The sequence below is a fragment of the Saprolegnia diclina genome, assembly GCF_000281045.1.
Source record: "Saprolegnia diclina VS20 unplaced genomic scaffold supercont1.32, whole genome shotgun sequence".
Classification (NCBI taxonomy): Eukaryota; Oomycota; class Saprolegniomycetes; order Saprolegniales; family Saprolegniaceae; genus Saprolegnia; species Saprolegnia diclina.
Genome location: NW_008246099.1, coordinates 514,091 through 527,928, shown reverse-complemented (window position 1 = coordinate 527,928; position 13,838 = coordinate 514,091). Strand labels below are relative to the sequence as shown.

The 13,838-nt window shown below is 56.9% G+C and overlaps 6 protein-coding genes across 6 annotated transcripts in view; 2 read left to right on the top strand and 4 right to left on the bottom strand.

Annotated features, from left to right (window-relative positions):
- Nucleotides 1–510, bottom strand: part of SDRG_09913 (hypothetical protein) — a gene marked incomplete at its 5' end in the record, with an annotated part of 1,955 nt that extends 1,445 nt beyond the window's left edge. Inside the window, 4 exons of the mRNA XM_008615875.1 lie at nt 84–116; nt 163–207; nt 265–322; nt 371–510. Of these exons, the coding sequence (XP_008614097.1) occupies nt 84–116; nt 163–207; nt 265–322; nt 371–510 (276 nt within the window). The remainder of the gene's footprint in view (nt 1–83; nt 117–162; nt 208–264; nt 323–370) is intronic.
- Nucleotides 511–675: 165 nt separating this feature from the next.
- On the bottom strand, nt 676–2,751 carry SDRG_09912 (hypothetical protein). Its single transcript, XM_008615874.1, has 10 exons — nt 2,550–2,751; nt 2,425–2,490; nt 2,317–2,368; nt 2,181–2,273; nt 1,954–2,134; nt 1,508–1,890; nt 1,191–1,460; nt 1,063–1,141; nt 925–1,017; nt 676–885 (listed from the first exon to the last, which is right to left on the bottom strand). Exons 1-10 carry the CDS (start codon nt 2,699–2,701, stop codon nt 704–706), a joined length of 1,551 nt encoding a protein of 516 aa, XP_008614096.1. The 5' UTR covers nt 2,702–2,751; the 3' UTR covers nt 676–703.
- A 3,409-nt stretch (nt 2,752–6,160) lies between these two features.
- On the bottom strand, nt 6,161–7,852 carry SDRG_09911 (hypothetical protein). Its single transcript, XM_008615873.1, has 7 exons — nt 7,648–7,852; nt 7,582–7,606; nt 7,447–7,523; nt 7,226–7,392; nt 7,041–7,182; nt 6,826–6,991; nt 6,161–6,778 (listed from the first exon to the last, which is right to left on the bottom strand). The coding sequence occupies exons 1-7, from the start codon at nt 7,807–7,809 to the stop codon at nt 6,459–6,461; spliced, it is 1,059 nt and encodes a 352-aa protein (XP_008614095.1). The 5' UTR covers nt 7,810–7,852; the 3' UTR covers nt 6,161–6,458.
- A 173-nt stretch (nt 7,853–8,025) lies between these two features.
- On the top strand, nt 8,026–9,804 carry SDRG_09910 (hypothetical protein; the record flags this gene model as incomplete). The annotated part of the gene is made up of 1 exon (XM_008615872.1): nt 8,026–9,804. One exon carries the CDS (start codon nt 8,026–8,028, stop codon nt 9,802–9,804), a length of 1,779 nt encoding a protein of 592 aa, XP_008614094.1.
- SDRG_09909 (hypothetical protein) lies at nt 9,797–11,412 on the bottom strand. The gene has a single exon (XM_008615871.1). The coding sequence runs from the start codon at nt 11,391–11,393 to the stop codon at nt 9,987–9,989; it is 1,407 nt and encodes a 468-aa protein (XP_008614093.1). The 5' UTR covers nt 11,394–11,412; the 3' UTR covers nt 9,797–9,986.
- Nucleotides 11,413–12,180: 768 nt separating this feature from the next.
- Nucleotides 12,181–13,838, top strand: SDRG_09908 (hypothetical protein). Its single transcript, XM_008615870.1, has 2 exons — nt 12,181–13,081; nt 13,131–13,838. Exons 1-2 carry the CDS (start codon nt 12,311–12,313, stop codon nt 13,821–13,823), a joined length of 1,464 nt encoding a protein of 487 aa, XP_008614092.1. The 5' UTR covers nt 12,181–12,310; the 3' UTR covers nt 13,824–13,838.

The following is a 13,838-nucleotide window of genomic DNA, read 5'->3' as shown; positions in this document are numbered from 1 at the left end:
GGGACGTTTACAGCGCTGCATACCTGGAAAAGCGTGCGTATGAGAGGCGTTCGCTGGTAGTTTCTGCCGTTCGAAACCAGTACGTGCTTGATCGCGTTCGCGTCCGTGACGATGACCTAGTACGAGTCAGTTGCAGACTCGGACAAATCGCTTGTACAGTACGCGGTAGATGTGAAGCATCCGGTAGTAGAAGATGCTCCCGTTAGCCTACGCGATCAAAACGCTGCGTCACCATGCATAGGTGGTGTGCTCATACCACGAAACATGGGGCTCCCCGAAGCCGCCGTCTTGCTCCCACAGTGCAAAATCCATTGCTTCCTTCCTACACCGACGCAGTTACGGCGATCCCGAGGCCAAAAGTGTTTGGTACCCGTTGCCAAAGAGCCAGCTCGTCGGCGGTGGACCTGGAAGGTGGGCATATGGGTTGCGCCGAGCAACGAGCAGTGCCGCGACACAGACAGCGAGGACTGCAGGGATGCCGAGCGTCAGCAGCTCGGACGTCGCGAGCATTTTGACGAGTGGCAATTATCCGGATAAAATGTTGGGAGCATCTGGTCGCGCAGGGTTGTGAAGCGGCCACGGGTTGCGATTACCAATGTTGCATTTCGTCGTTGTGAATTGGTCTGTCACAACGTTTTCGGTGAATTATGCTTCATATGGTCCAAATAGATTAAATGTGGTTCAATATATTGTTGCTCGTCATTTATTTGGTGGCGATCGATGCGAGGTGGACCTCGAGGTGAACGGGCGCAATTGTCCCCGTGTGCTTGCGCACGTTCACGTCGGCGGCCGACGTCAGCGCCACGCGGTATTTCGCGAAGAAGGCTGAGAGCACGACAAGCATCTCGGTCATTGAAAATCGATTTCCGATGCAGCGCTTGTCGCCTACATTCGTTCAGATCTAGATCTCATGCCAGCTCGCACCCAGGCCGAACGGAAAGTAGCAAAACGTGTTGGGCTTGCCGCCCCGGAGCGCCAAGTCGGCTTCGTATGTATTGGTGCCTTCAATGAAGCGCTCTACCACGACGAGATGCAGTGTCGATTCTACACACATCCGTTCACCTGGAAGGAACTCGTTGGGCCGGCTCCAGTACGTCGGGTTACGCTGAATAGCGATGATGTCGAGAAAGATGTTAGCCCCCTAGTAGAAATCTTTGGCATTGAACTTTCTGATATATCGAGTAAAATACCTTGGGAACCGCCAGGTGCGAGCCGTCGGTCAGTGGAACCATGTCGGCTTCAAGGGCAAGGCGGGATGGCAACTCCGGCACAGTCGGACGCAAGCGCATGGACTCGTGAATGACGGCCGAGAGGTAAGGGAGCTTGCTGAGATCGTCCCACGTTGGCACCGTGTTGTTGCCATCGCCGCGCATGCGCGAGCACTCTTCGTGGACGTTGGCAGCCACTTCTGGGTGCTGCGCCACGAACGAGACGATCCAGCCCAGCGTGTTGTCAGTCGTCTATCCGTGACGCACGTGAGTGGGACTTTCGGGCATTGTTACCGTACCTCGTGGCCAGCGATCATGAACATGAGCAGCATGGCGCGGATGTCGGCCATCGACATGTCTGATGCCTGCTCGAGGATGAGGTCCAGTATGTCCTTGGGAGCATCGCGAGCCTTGGCCGAATTCAGAGCAGCAACTTTTTGCTGCAACACTCGATCGATGACGCCTTGAAGCACCGCCTGCGCTTCCGCACGATGACGGTTGGACGCCAATGGCAGGTACTCGTAAAACGGCAGAAAGACGAAACCGATGATACCGAAGAAGCTCGGCGTGAGGTGAATATCGTTGTACGCTTGGATCTCGCGGGCATTCTTGTCGAGGAGCGACTGGAAATCGAAGCCAAATGCTGCGACGCCAATCACGTCCAGCGTCATTTTTGTAAACACTAATCAGAAATCCAATCAGTTCGACAGGGGTAGGGTCCACACTGAAACTGCCGAAAACATACGATTCTGTAGATCCACGGGTTCCTTCGCCGTGAGCTGCTCCATAAAGACGTTAGTGTGGTGCTGGAAGATGCCAAGCATCGTCTTGACGCTGGCTTGGCCAAAGTGGGGATTGAAGAGCTTGCGTAGAGCCGTGTGGCTGCGCCCTTCGGTCGAGAGGAGGCTCTCTCCGCCTGCAAGTTTCTACACGCCGAATTATCTTCCGCAAAAAGGATGGACGGACGCGTACCTTTGATATGATGCGTGTGATTGGCGCCCTCGGGTAATTTCTTCCATGCGTGACCATGACGTGCTTGATGGCAACAGGGTCGGCGACAACAATCTACCGGCAGCATGAGCCGCAAAGGCGTTTACAAGCAACGAACTCGGTGCATGTGGAGCACGCGGTAGTAGTACACGCTTCCGTATCGCTTGAGCCTACAGCATAAAGAGCCACATTCTATGAGCTAGATCTGGTGGCAAAGAGTACGCACCACATAAGTCCGGGTTCGCCAAACCCGCCATCTTGCGACCAGATCGAAAAGTCCATCGCTTCTCGTCTAGAATGGCTCGTCATAATCATCATGATAGTGGAGACGCAACAGGTAGGCGGTAGTACCCAGAACCAAACAACCAGCTTGTGGGCGGTGGGCCGAAAAGATGGCCATACGGGCTGCGCCGTGCAGCGAGCCACAAGAAGACGCCGACGACAGTCGCGACCAAGAGACTGAGCTCAGGCAATGTTAGCCTTCCGATCGTGAAAAGCATCATTGCGCGTCGTCAAAAATTGATTTCTGCCATTGTGCAGTTGCTGGTGCATATAGGTGCATCGTCGTACACTACAGTGTGCAGTACTACTGCTTTGCAACGGCAACGTCGTCGATGTGGCGCAGGCAATGTGGGAACCGCAAACGAAACGTCAATGTTCTAGCACAGAGCGTATATTCTTCTTCAAACTTCACTACAATTCAGAATATAAAATGAATCGAGAGACTCATGCCTGCAGTTTCAACAAGAGCTCGTAACTCCCGCGTATGCATGCTTCGGAAAATATCCTGCCACGACAACTGAAGGCAAATCCTCGCTTGACACATCCTGCACAGCTACCTAAACATGACAGCGACGCGCTGCACGGGCATCCACGTGGGTCGAAGTATCGTCATATGCACGAAGTGCACAGCTGCAATGCACTGTCGACGACGTTGGGCCACATTCCTTTGCTAATTAATTTTAAAAAAATTACCTCTCGACTTGGACGGCAAAGGGAGCCCATGAAGGAAAAAGATCGAAAGCAGGAGCGGGTTGGTTCTCTCACCGTGAGGCCCGCATCCGTGACAACAGACCATCTCCATGGCGACTTCTACTCTACCACGTGACGCTCAGCTCAAGGAAGTTCGTCCACGGGACGAGCACCCCGCAGCCGGCCCCGAAGCAGATCAGTTGAACAGATCCCACCGGATAAAGGAGAAAAAATCCGACACATGCAACGTTTTGCAGATCAGCACGAGCTTGGCATTGTCTGCATCGAGGACCTCAACCATAACCTACTAGTATGCCTTCTCGTGCATATGTACGATACTGGGCGTGGTCAAACGAACCCTGTGCATGTCGATCCAAAGTGCAGCTGGATGTGTGAATCTCCGATTCCTTTTTGAATGGTTTGGCGTACTTCGCTTGATCTCGTACAAAAATCGTACCGCTTCAAAGGACCAAACAACCTTGTACTTGCGCCGGGCTGAGTGTCAGCAAAAAGCGGCGGTTTGCAGCTATCCGGATATGCATCCGGAACGCACTGGCCATTTCTCAAGAATTGCAGAGGCGACGACGGGCGAGGAGGGATGGCCTTTGACCTGCAGGCGCTCCACGGCTACGACCGGCCGATGCTCAAGGCCGAGTTCCCGTCGGCGACGCACTTCAAGTACTTTGTGCAGGACTACTGCTTCAACAGCGACACGTCGTGCAAGATGGGTACGCGAGACGCCACCTCTCGGCTCTGGCCCAATGCCGCCTGCATTTCTCTAGGTTTTCGATCTGGCAGCAAGAGCCAATACATCTGCACGAGCACGCCCTGCGAATGGCATGTGACGGCGACGCGCATCCGCCGCAAGGGCTCCACGGGCAAGTCCTTCGAGATTGCCAGTACGTCCTCGACTTGGCATGAGCAGCATATATCATGCTCGGCGTAGGCATGAGCCTCGTGCACTGTGACTCATGTACGTCAACGTCCAAGGCCACGGAGCGTCAGGCTGCGATGCTTCCTGCCGTCAAGGCGCTCGTTCTCGCGCAGCATGACTCGTCAAAGGAGTCGCTCGTCAACGGCATGCAGGTACGACACGTATGTGTCCAGCATGCAATCTCATGGTATTGGCCCAGGCACTCGGTGGTACCAACTTTTCGGCGCGGTCGGCGGGCTTCTACCGCGTCAAGGACAAGGTCCTCGAGCAGTACACGTCGCAGGTACACACACACTCGTACGCTTTCGTTCGCTCTCTCATTGCCGTGTAGCTTGAGAATAGCTACAACTACATCCCGTGGCTCCTCACCGAGTTTGGCCGCGCTAACCCGACTTGCCGCGTGTCGCTCGAGGCAGACACCAAGTCGCGCTTCTACCGCGCGTTCGTGTCCTTTGGCGTCTTTGTCGCCGCGGGCCCGCGCAACATGCCGGTGATGGGTCTCGAGGCCGCGCACTTCAAGACAAAGCACTACAAGGGCTCGTCCCTCACGCTTGTGCAGAAGGACGGCAATGGCCAGAACGTCGTAGTGGCGTTTGCGATCCTGCCCAAGGAGAGCGTCGACAACTACTTTTGGTTCTTCGCCAACTGCACGACGGCGGGCATCACAGTCAACCCACTATTTGTTGACCAAAAGAAGGCGGTCGTCGCTGGCCGCGCGCTCTCGGCGACCAACATTCCGGTCGTGCTCAAGTTTAGCTGCCTCCACATCATCCAGGCTGTGAAAGCGCACTTCGATTTTTCCGGCCCGAGCTTTGAGGAGCAAATTTGGAACCTCCAGGCGTCGACATCGCGCACCATGTACATGCATAAGCTCGACATGCTCACCGCCAAGTACGGCTACCCGCTGCGGCGGTACCTCGAAGACATCCCGCCCGTCAAGTGGGTCGTCTTTGCCAATATGGCCAACTTTGCCGACATGGAGGGCCGCCGGCTGTACAAGAGCGCGACGACCACCTTTACGGAACACCTCACCGACGACAACGGTATACCTCTCGAAATATTGTCGAAGGGTTGATACCATGTGCGTGCAATAGGTGCCGTGCGCCACAAGGTTCAGCGCTCGCTGCCGTTCGGAGCACTCTTCAAGAGCATGGAGCGCGCGGCGAAAGCTGTTGCTGAGCGCGATGCCAAGGCGCGCCAGTGGCTCCAGGAAAAACGTGTTTTGACACCGTTTGCCAAGGACTTTTACCTGACGCAAAAGTCCATGGCCAACATGTACTTGACCAAGCCGACGACGGACGGCATGTACTGTGTGTACCGGAGCACGGCGCCCATGCACGACCAGGAGATGGTCAACCTCAACGACCTCACGTGCACTTGTGTTGATCGCGACCAGATGGAGCTGCCATGCCGCCACCTCATCGCGGGCCTCAAAGCCGTCAACAAGATGGAGCGCATCCTTCAGGCGTATGGCTACTGCTACACGATGGAGGCGTACGCACAGTCATACAAGGACAAGCGCATCGACGTGCCACGCGTCGAGGCCAAGGTCGCGGACTCAAATCTGAAGAGCCCGCCACTCGTGCGCGCGCCCAAGCGCAAGCGCAAGCGTGATCCACCGCGCAACCGGCGCAACCCGAGTAGCAAGACGTACAAGTGCCGCAAGTGCCACGGCGAGGGCCATAACATATCGACATGCCCGCTCGTCGAGGCGACCGAGATCGACGTCGGCCACGTCATGCCCAGCGGCGAGGCCTACGCGGGCTTTACGGCGCCGCCCGGCTACTCGATTGCGATGTTTATGGACTCGGTTCTCGACACGAACGACGCGAGCGACTGTGATTCGTGCAAGTCGGATGACATGGAAGACACGGACGAGCTCGGTTTTTGCCTGGACGACCTCCTCAACAGCAGCAACAACAACATCAACAATGCGGCCGTGAACATGCCGACGGCGACGGGTATCATGCCGGGCGCAATGGCCTTTCGCGCGATCTGAGCGTCGACACGTGTAGTAAGTAGTAGTACCTAGTGCATGAATGGGCCAAATGTATTGAAAACTTTTTGAATTCATTACGACTTGCAATGCTAGTGTACCCTAGCCCCGTCGCCGAGCTCTCACACCTCATTGGCTCTTAAGTTCAGCGTACTCGAGATCCGCGACAATGTTGTCGTTAATGAAATTTGGAATGCGTCCTGTAGACTATGCTTGCTTCTCGGCTATCTAGTCGCAAAGCATACCACAGCGCACGATTGAGACTCATCCACATCGACACGTGCGAAGACGAATGCTCTTTCTTGCTGACGCGAGAAGATCACCAACAAATGTCAGACCATTGACGATCGATATGGAGCTACATGAGTCTGTGCTTCCAGTAGAGGGCACCCGTGAAGAGCGCAATGCCAGCGTACACGGCGCTCACGAGCTGTACGTCAAAGCCGGTCCAAAACCCGATCGGGTTGTCTCGCAACGTGATGTGCGCCGACGCGCCGCTGTCTGCACTGCACGTCGCTCGACAGGCGCCGCACGGACACTGCTTGGGCGCCAATGGGTTGACCATCGACGGCAGACGCTGGGCTTGGGCCGGCAGGCGGCGATATACGTCAGGCGTCGTGACTTCAGAGTAGTTGTCGCAGCGCAGCGCTGACGTGTTAAAGTACGAGCTATTGGCGCCTTCACGACGACGTTAGACGTCCGCCAGCGACCAAGAAACACAGTACCAAAGTGAAAAAAGAGGTATTCACCATGGCCAACGGCGCCGGTCTGCCCCTGGTAGTTGAGGAAACCGAGCGACGACTTGAAGGCGTCCGACATGCTTGCGATCGCAGTGTGTTTGCACGAGTCAAAGAGCGCGCACGTGAACGGCTTGGCGAGGTTCACGTCCATCTAAATAAGCTCCCATCGTACGCAAGGACGAAAAACATCATCGCCTTACCTCAAGCACCTTGACGTGATCTTTCCCGGTCATCGAGTCGAGGCGGTAGTTGTTGCTCGGGTACGTTAAGTGCATCTTCATAAAGTCGGCCTGGTTCGGCGCACAGACAAGGCCGCACCACATGCGCATCATGTTGGCGGCGCTATCAAAGCAATGCAAGCAAATGCTTTGTGCAGAGGCTCTACCATGCGTCGCAGCCGCCGGCGCTATTGCGGCCAAACATGGTCGCAATGAGCTTAAAGTTGTCAGCGAGCGCTCGGTTCTGCTGCCACGAGCAGCACGCCGAGCCTTCGTACTCGGGGCATTGGATCGCGAAGTCGTCGCAGTGGGTGCCAGCCGTCACGCCATCGTTCTAGGAGAAACCACGTGAGATTTGATATCTGGTACGACATTCAAGTCGTCGCACCCGGCAGACGCATGCATTCTTGACGCAGGTGCCTTGGTGGCAATCAGTGGCCGCCGTGCACGCGCCGCCGCCCGTGACTACATGATACCGCCAGCGCATAAGGCAAACACGAACACGCAGCGTTAGAGACTGCACCTGTTGCCCATCCGTCCCCGCGCATCTACCATCACCATGAACTTAGGAACAAGCATCCTAGCGTACTGGCTTGGGTGGGGCGATCGAAGCGAGGGCCTTCGGGATGCATGCGTCGTAGTCGGGGATGTTGCCCGGGTTCACGCAGTCTTGCGTCATGACACATCCACTGCCATCCACATATCCCATGCTCAGCCATATGAGGGCGAGCGCCGGCAGTGTTCCTCGCATGACGGTCGTCGTCGGCGCCGCAAGATATTTTTTCGCTTTGATTCATAAGCAAAGAAATTGATGCTTCCTATTGGTCAAAAATACATTGAAGAAGCTGCGTGGATTGCGTCAAACGCCGAAATCCGATCTTTTTGCCCAATCAGCAACGCTCTCTCGGTTAGATCGCAAGTTCACATCACATTCCATTTTCGACACCATTGGTACCAGAAGCGAAGCATGCGAGCCTTCCTTCGCCGCCCACTGCGCCAGAGCGCGCGGTCGCTCACGAGCCTCGCCGTGCAATCGCACAAGGCGACGAACGTAGCGGCGTCTACCGCGCCCAAGCACGTGCTCTGCCTCGACGTCACCGACCGCGTCTGCATCGACGAATTCCTTCAGCAAGGCCTTCATGTTGACGAGATGTCGAGCGCGAGCCTGATCGAGGCGCTCGCACCCGATGGCGCTGATCTTTCCAAGTACGATGCGATGCTCATGGACCGCCAGACGCGACTGCCGCTCTCGGACCTCCTCACGCACGCAACACGCCTCAAACTCATTGGTGTCCCCGGCGCGCAGACTGCGCACGTCGACATCCTCGCCGCGACGAACAAGGGCGTCATGGTGCAGAACATCAGTACCAAGGTCGGTGGAAAGTCGGCTGTGGAAGCTGAGATGGTGTTGAGCTTCCTTCTCCAAATCATGCGTAAGATTCCCCGTGCTGTCGCCGCCACACGTAGCACGAGTATCGACGCTGACACGAATGCGTTCACGGGCGAAGAGCTCCAAGGCAAGGCGATCGGGATCATTGGCCTCAATGAGACGGGTCAGCGAGTCGGTGAGCTGGCCACGGCAATGGGCATGCGCGTCCTTGCGTACGACCCGACCGTCTCGGAAGAGGCCGCCGCGCTCTCGGGAATCGCCAAGTGCGCGACGCTCCCTGAGCTCTACGCGACGAGTGACGTGCTTACCTTCCACGTCCCGCTCACTAGCCGGACGCGGCAGATGTTCAACGCTTCCGCGCTGGCCCACTGCAAGCGCGGTGTCCGCCTCGTCGCTGTCGGCGGCTTTGGTGTCCTTGACGCCGGTGCAGTCGCCGACGGTTTGGCTACCGAGCACATTGGCGGCATTGCGCTCGAGATGCCGTCGCCAGACGTTCAGGTCGATGCGTGGTCGCCCGTGCTCTCGCACCCGTCGGCGGTTGTCGCTCCGTACGACGCCGACGCGACGTCGGACGAATCGGCGCGCATGTACAAGATGATTGCGGAAAACATGTGTGCGGCGCTCGATGAGCGTGCGTTCCCTGGTGTCGTCAACGGCGTCTTCATGCCGCTGACGCTCGTACCTGAGATGAAACCATTCCTTGCACTCTCGGAGAGCCTCGGCCGCTTCGTCATGGAGCTGCTACCGCCTGCAAGCCGAAAGGACCTCCGAAAGCTCACAATCTCGACGGCTGGCGGCAAGGACATTGACATCACGACGCCGAAGGCGCGCTCGGCACTGCAGGCCGCGCTTCTCAAGGGTATGCTCGAGGTGTCCCAGCCGCAAACGGCCTTTTCGTATCTGAATGCAAGCTTGGTTGCGATGGCGCAGGGCGTCGACGTTCGCTTGGGCGACGTCGAGAACGACTCGGATCTGCGCCTGAAGAACGCCGTGCATATCGAGGTCGAGCTCAAGGGTGGTTTGAAGCTCACGGTCGTCGGCAGTGTCTTTGGCGAGGAGCCGCGCATTGTGCAGGTCGACGAGTACACCGAGTTCCCTGCGTTCAAGCCCAATGGCACACTCCTTTTCTTCAACAACCAAGACAAGCCCGGCGCGATCAGCCACGTGTTGCAGCAGCTGGCATTGGCCAAGATCAACATTGCGTCCATGGGCCTCGCGCGCCAGACCAACCAGCCGCTCGCGCTCGGCATTCTCACGCTCGACGATGACATGACGGACGAGACTCTGGCTCGGATTCAGGGCCTTGAGGGTATTACCAACGTCCGTCTCGCACGCATGGGCGCGGCCATCGAGTAATAAAGGTTGTGGTTTGCTTGTTGCATGGTCCAAAAATCACACCAAATGTCAAGTTGTGCTCAAACGTGCCAGCCCAGGCCCTGATCCAGTGACGAGAACTCAACACGGCATGGATGACGGTACTATCACCAGTTAGTAAGTCTTCGCGGACTAGAAAAATGTCAAAACCGACGTTGTGTCTCCTACGCGTCCAAGCGCGCGTTGTTGAAGAAGCGGTCCATGAGCGTCAACGACACCTGCGGTTGGTCCATGGGGACCATGTGGCCAGCCTCGAAGACACGAACGAAGCTGAGGAGGTCCGTGGCCCGCACGTTTCCGGCCTCCTTGCCGTTGACGAGAAGGGGGCTCACACTCACGTTGTTGAAGGCGGCTTTCCCGGGCCACTGCAAAGTCTTGGTCCACGCTTCGTTGCCGACCCAGTTGCACATGAGATCGGCGTCGCCCGCGTACACCATGACGCGGACACCGGCCGCGAGCACGGGCGGCACGAACGATACGTAATCCTTCATAAAGTCAATGCTGAAGTCGCCATAGACACGCATCGCGACCTCGGTCCACGTCATGTTGTCGTGCACCCCGAGGCGCGACTGCACGGCCGGCGTGTTGAGAAAGGCGCGAGCGTTGGCGACGTGGTCGACGCAGCCGCCGGCGGAGCAGTCTTCGCGAATGTCGTACGGGTTGCCCGTCTTGTTGTTGTAGCTCATCATCGGGCCCAAGATATGCTCGCCCCAGTACTGCGTCGCCTCGGGACACACCGAGTCGTTGGTTTGGCACAGCACGACGAGCTTCCCGCACGCAGCGGCTTCAGCCTTGAGGGTCACAAAGCCTTCTGGGGATGCGAGATCGATGTACTTGTTGCCGCGCGCCATGTGCGCCGAGTACGGAATCTGCGTGATGGTGTCCGTCATGCCGTTGCCGATTGCGATGCCCTGGAGGTTGATGCGCACATCGCTGGTCGCGTTAGCCATGCCCACTATGTAGTGTGCGGCCGCAGGGACGTAGTGCCCAGCGTAGCTCTCGCCCGTGATAAAGAACGGGCTTTTCGCGTACTTGGGGTGTTTCGTCAGGAACTCTTGCAGGAACGCGTAAATGTTGCGGCCAACGTCGACTTGATTGTGGTCGTCGTCCTTGTCGCTCGTCGTGTACGAGAAGCCGACGCCCGTTGGCTGGTCGAGCCAAATGACGTTGGCGTGCGACGTCCACGAGTGCGGGTTGTCGACCGTGTTGAGGTTCGCATCGATAGTGCAAGGGCCGTTCTCCGTGAGGAGCGCGACCATCGACGACCCGCCGGGGCCGCCGGTGAGCCAGAGCACGAGTGGGTCCGTCGCTGGGTTGGAGCGCGACTCGAAGAACCAGTAGAAGTAGTGGTCATCGACCTTGTGCGGCAGTTTGATGTAACCGGATTCTTGGAACGTCGCGTCGCAAAAGTCAGTCGACGGTGACGGCCCGCGTGACAGCGTCAAGAGCGCGAGGGCGGCGATGACACCAGCAGCGCCAATAGCCAGGAGCCACTTCTTGTAGCTGGCTTCGGGCGCCTTTCGGGGCTTTACTTGCACGCTGAATAGCGGGGACTTCTCGGTCGTCGACATGGAACGTTGTGGAATGAGCTGCAGACTGGCGCACGTCAATCGTGTTCAACACTATTTTGTGTGTAGTGTGTCACATTAAATTAAACACGACCGGGAGGCAAAGGCAAATGGCACATACATATTGGTAAATCACGTAAAGTGTCCCCTGACACAGACAAAAGACACATATATGTCTGTGCTCTGTACAGCGTACAATTGCAGTCCGTGGCGCGGTGGTAACATCGATGGGAGAAGCTCCTACGTATTTGTTAGCATACAAACACTATTCTCATGTTTATCATAGGCCTGTCTAGACCCCGAATTAGTGGTTTTGGAATGACGATCTTGAACGATCGTCATTCCGAGCAGGCGATCTTGAAGCGCATACAATACAAACCACACGGAGCAGCTGCCGATGCTATTACTAACCTGCAGTGTAGTAGTACCTCAGCAAAATCATCGCAAGCGCTTGTTCGTAGGAAACGGCGAGCTCATCGTGCCTCTACCTACTGCCGCTGGTTTCGTAAGCAAACATCGAGCATTCCATTTTTGTCGTCGCACGCTGCCGAAGGAGCCCATGATCATACCTTGCTGACCTTAGTATCCGCGGAACAATCATGCATCTGCGTCGGTTAAAAATCGAAGTCGGAGCTGAGTTGCACCTGCCCAAATGTTGTTGGACCGTCGCCGCGCGCTCCGGATCGTCAAACGCTATGGCTCTCGAGCGAAATGCAACGACAAACCACACATACCGCTGCACATTGCGATGGTGCCTTCGCAGCCATCGATGACCGTCCAGCAAAGTCGCAACTGGAGGTTGGCAGTGCGGTAGCAGCCGGTGCCCATCTACTAGTATCGCGAAATGAGTAGAGTACAGTGGAGTAGCCATCATCGCACTCAGCTTCAACTGCGCGCCTCCATTGTGCAATTGTCTTCAAATGACTGAGCAAGCGCCGCTCTTCCGAGTTGTCGTGGCCGCGCCACAAAAGCCCTCGTCGTCGTCGTGGTTTGGGAAGTTTTTTCTTGCTGGGGTCAGCATTGCAGCGCTCCTCGGTGCCACGTACCACGTCCATGAGCATGCAACGGTAGCGCCACCCGTCGCTGCCCACGCGACCGGGTCGTGGACGACGGCCACAAAACTCAACGGCTCATTGTTCTGTGATGCGACGTACCAAGAGGCCGGCTATGTGCAGCTGTCGCACAAGGTTGACGACCACTACTTCTATTGGTTCTTCGAGTCGCGCTCCAACCCAGCGACGGACCCACTCGTGCTCTGGCTCACCGGTGGCCCCGGGTCGTCGTCGATGATTGCACTTCTCACTGAGAACGGTCCATGCTCGATCAGCGACAACCTGACAACGATATACAATCCGTACTCGTGGACGTCGCACGCCAACGTCATTTGGCTCGATCAGCCAACGGGCGTCGGCTTCTCGTACACGACGAGCGACAAGGACGACGACCACAATCAAGTCGACGTTGGCCGCAACATTTACGCGTTCCTGCAAGAGTTCCTGACGAAACACCCCAAGTACGCGAAAAGCCCGTTCTTTATCACGGGTGAGAGCTACGCTGGGCACTACGTGCCTGCCGCCGGGCATTACATCCTAAATGCGCAGCTCGAGCCGCTGGCGTCGCGCCACCACAAGGTCCATATCAACCTGCAAGGCATCTCGGTCGGTAACGGATTGACTGACCCTGTCACGCAGGTGCCATCGTTATGGTACCGGTACATCGTCGTCTTACGATCGCAATTAGATTCCGCTCACACCCGCGTTGGCCATCACGAACGCCTACAACATATCACTAGTGCCCGCGGACCAGCTCACCCAGCTGCTTCAGGATGCTGTTCACGCCGGTGCTCTCGCGCAACAGTGTCGCGGCGGTCAGCGCCAGAGCTGTCTCGATGCGCTGCGTCTCTGGGACGATGCAGTCATTGGCGTCATGCAGCAGATGAACCGAAACCCTTATGACATCCGCGAGCTCTGTGGCGAGTCGTGCTTTGACGAGACGGCCAACGCCGCGCGATTTCTCAATTTGGCGACGACGCAGGCAACACTTGGTGTCCACAAGCCATGGGTCATGACCAACGAGACAACGTACTCTGACTTCAGCGCCGACTTTATGCAAGACTACGTGAGCTACGTGCCGGACCTTCTCGCGCATGGAGTCCGTGTGCTCATTTACGCAGGCGACGCCGACATCATGTGCAACTGGGTCGGCAACGAGGCGTGGACGAAAGATGTCGTTTGGCCCGGCCAAGCCGCGTTCAATAATGCGACGGTGCAGCCGCTTGTTGTGGATGGGGCCAGCTACGGCGAAGTCCGCTCCATCTCGAGCCTGAGTTTTGTACGCGTCTACGAGGCGGGCCACATGGTGCCGACGAACCAGCCCAAGGCGTCACTGGCATTGATTGAACGCTTCTTCAAAGCCCAACCGCTTGATCAGTAGGTGTAGTTTTGACAC

Bases quoted from the DNA above. Each gene is read 5' to 3' on its own strand.
- SDRG_09909 (XM_008615871.1), bottom strand. From the start codon at position 11,393: ATGTCGACGACCGAGAAGTCCCCGCTATTCAGCGTGCAAGTAAAGCCC.
- SDRG_09908 (XM_008615870.1), top strand. From the start codon at position 12,311: ATGACTGAGCAAGCGCCGCTCTTCCGAGTTGTCGTGGCCGCGCCACAA. The intron at 13,082-13,130 runs GTGCCATCGTTA...GATCGCAATTAG, and splicing joins TGACTGACCCTGTCACGCAG to ATTCCGCTCACACCCGCGTT.
- SDRG_09911 (XM_008615873.1), bottom strand. From the start codon at position 7,809: ATGCGAGGAACACTGCCGGCGCTCGCCCTCATATGGCTGAGCATGGGA. The intron at 7,607-7,647 runs GTACGCTAGGAT...TGGTGATGGTAG, and splicing joins CGATCGCCCCACCCAAGCCA to ATGCGCGGGGACGGATGGGC. The intron at 7,183-7,225 runs GTAGAGCCTCTG...TTGCTTTGATAG, and splicing joins GCCGGCGGCTGCGACGCATG to CGCCGCCAACATGATGCGCA.
- SDRG_09912 (XM_008615874.1), bottom strand. From the start codon at position 2,701: ATGATGCTTTTCACGATCGGAAGGCTAACATTGCCTGAGCTCAGTCTC. The intron at 2,369-2,424 runs GTGCGTACTCTT...TTTATGCTGTAG, and splicing joins GGCGAACCCGGACTTATGTG to GCTCAAGCGATACGGAAGCG. The intron at 1,461-1,507 runs GTACGGTAACAA...CGTCACGGATAG, and splicing joins TCATGATCGCTGGCCACGAG to ACGACTGACAACACGCTGGG.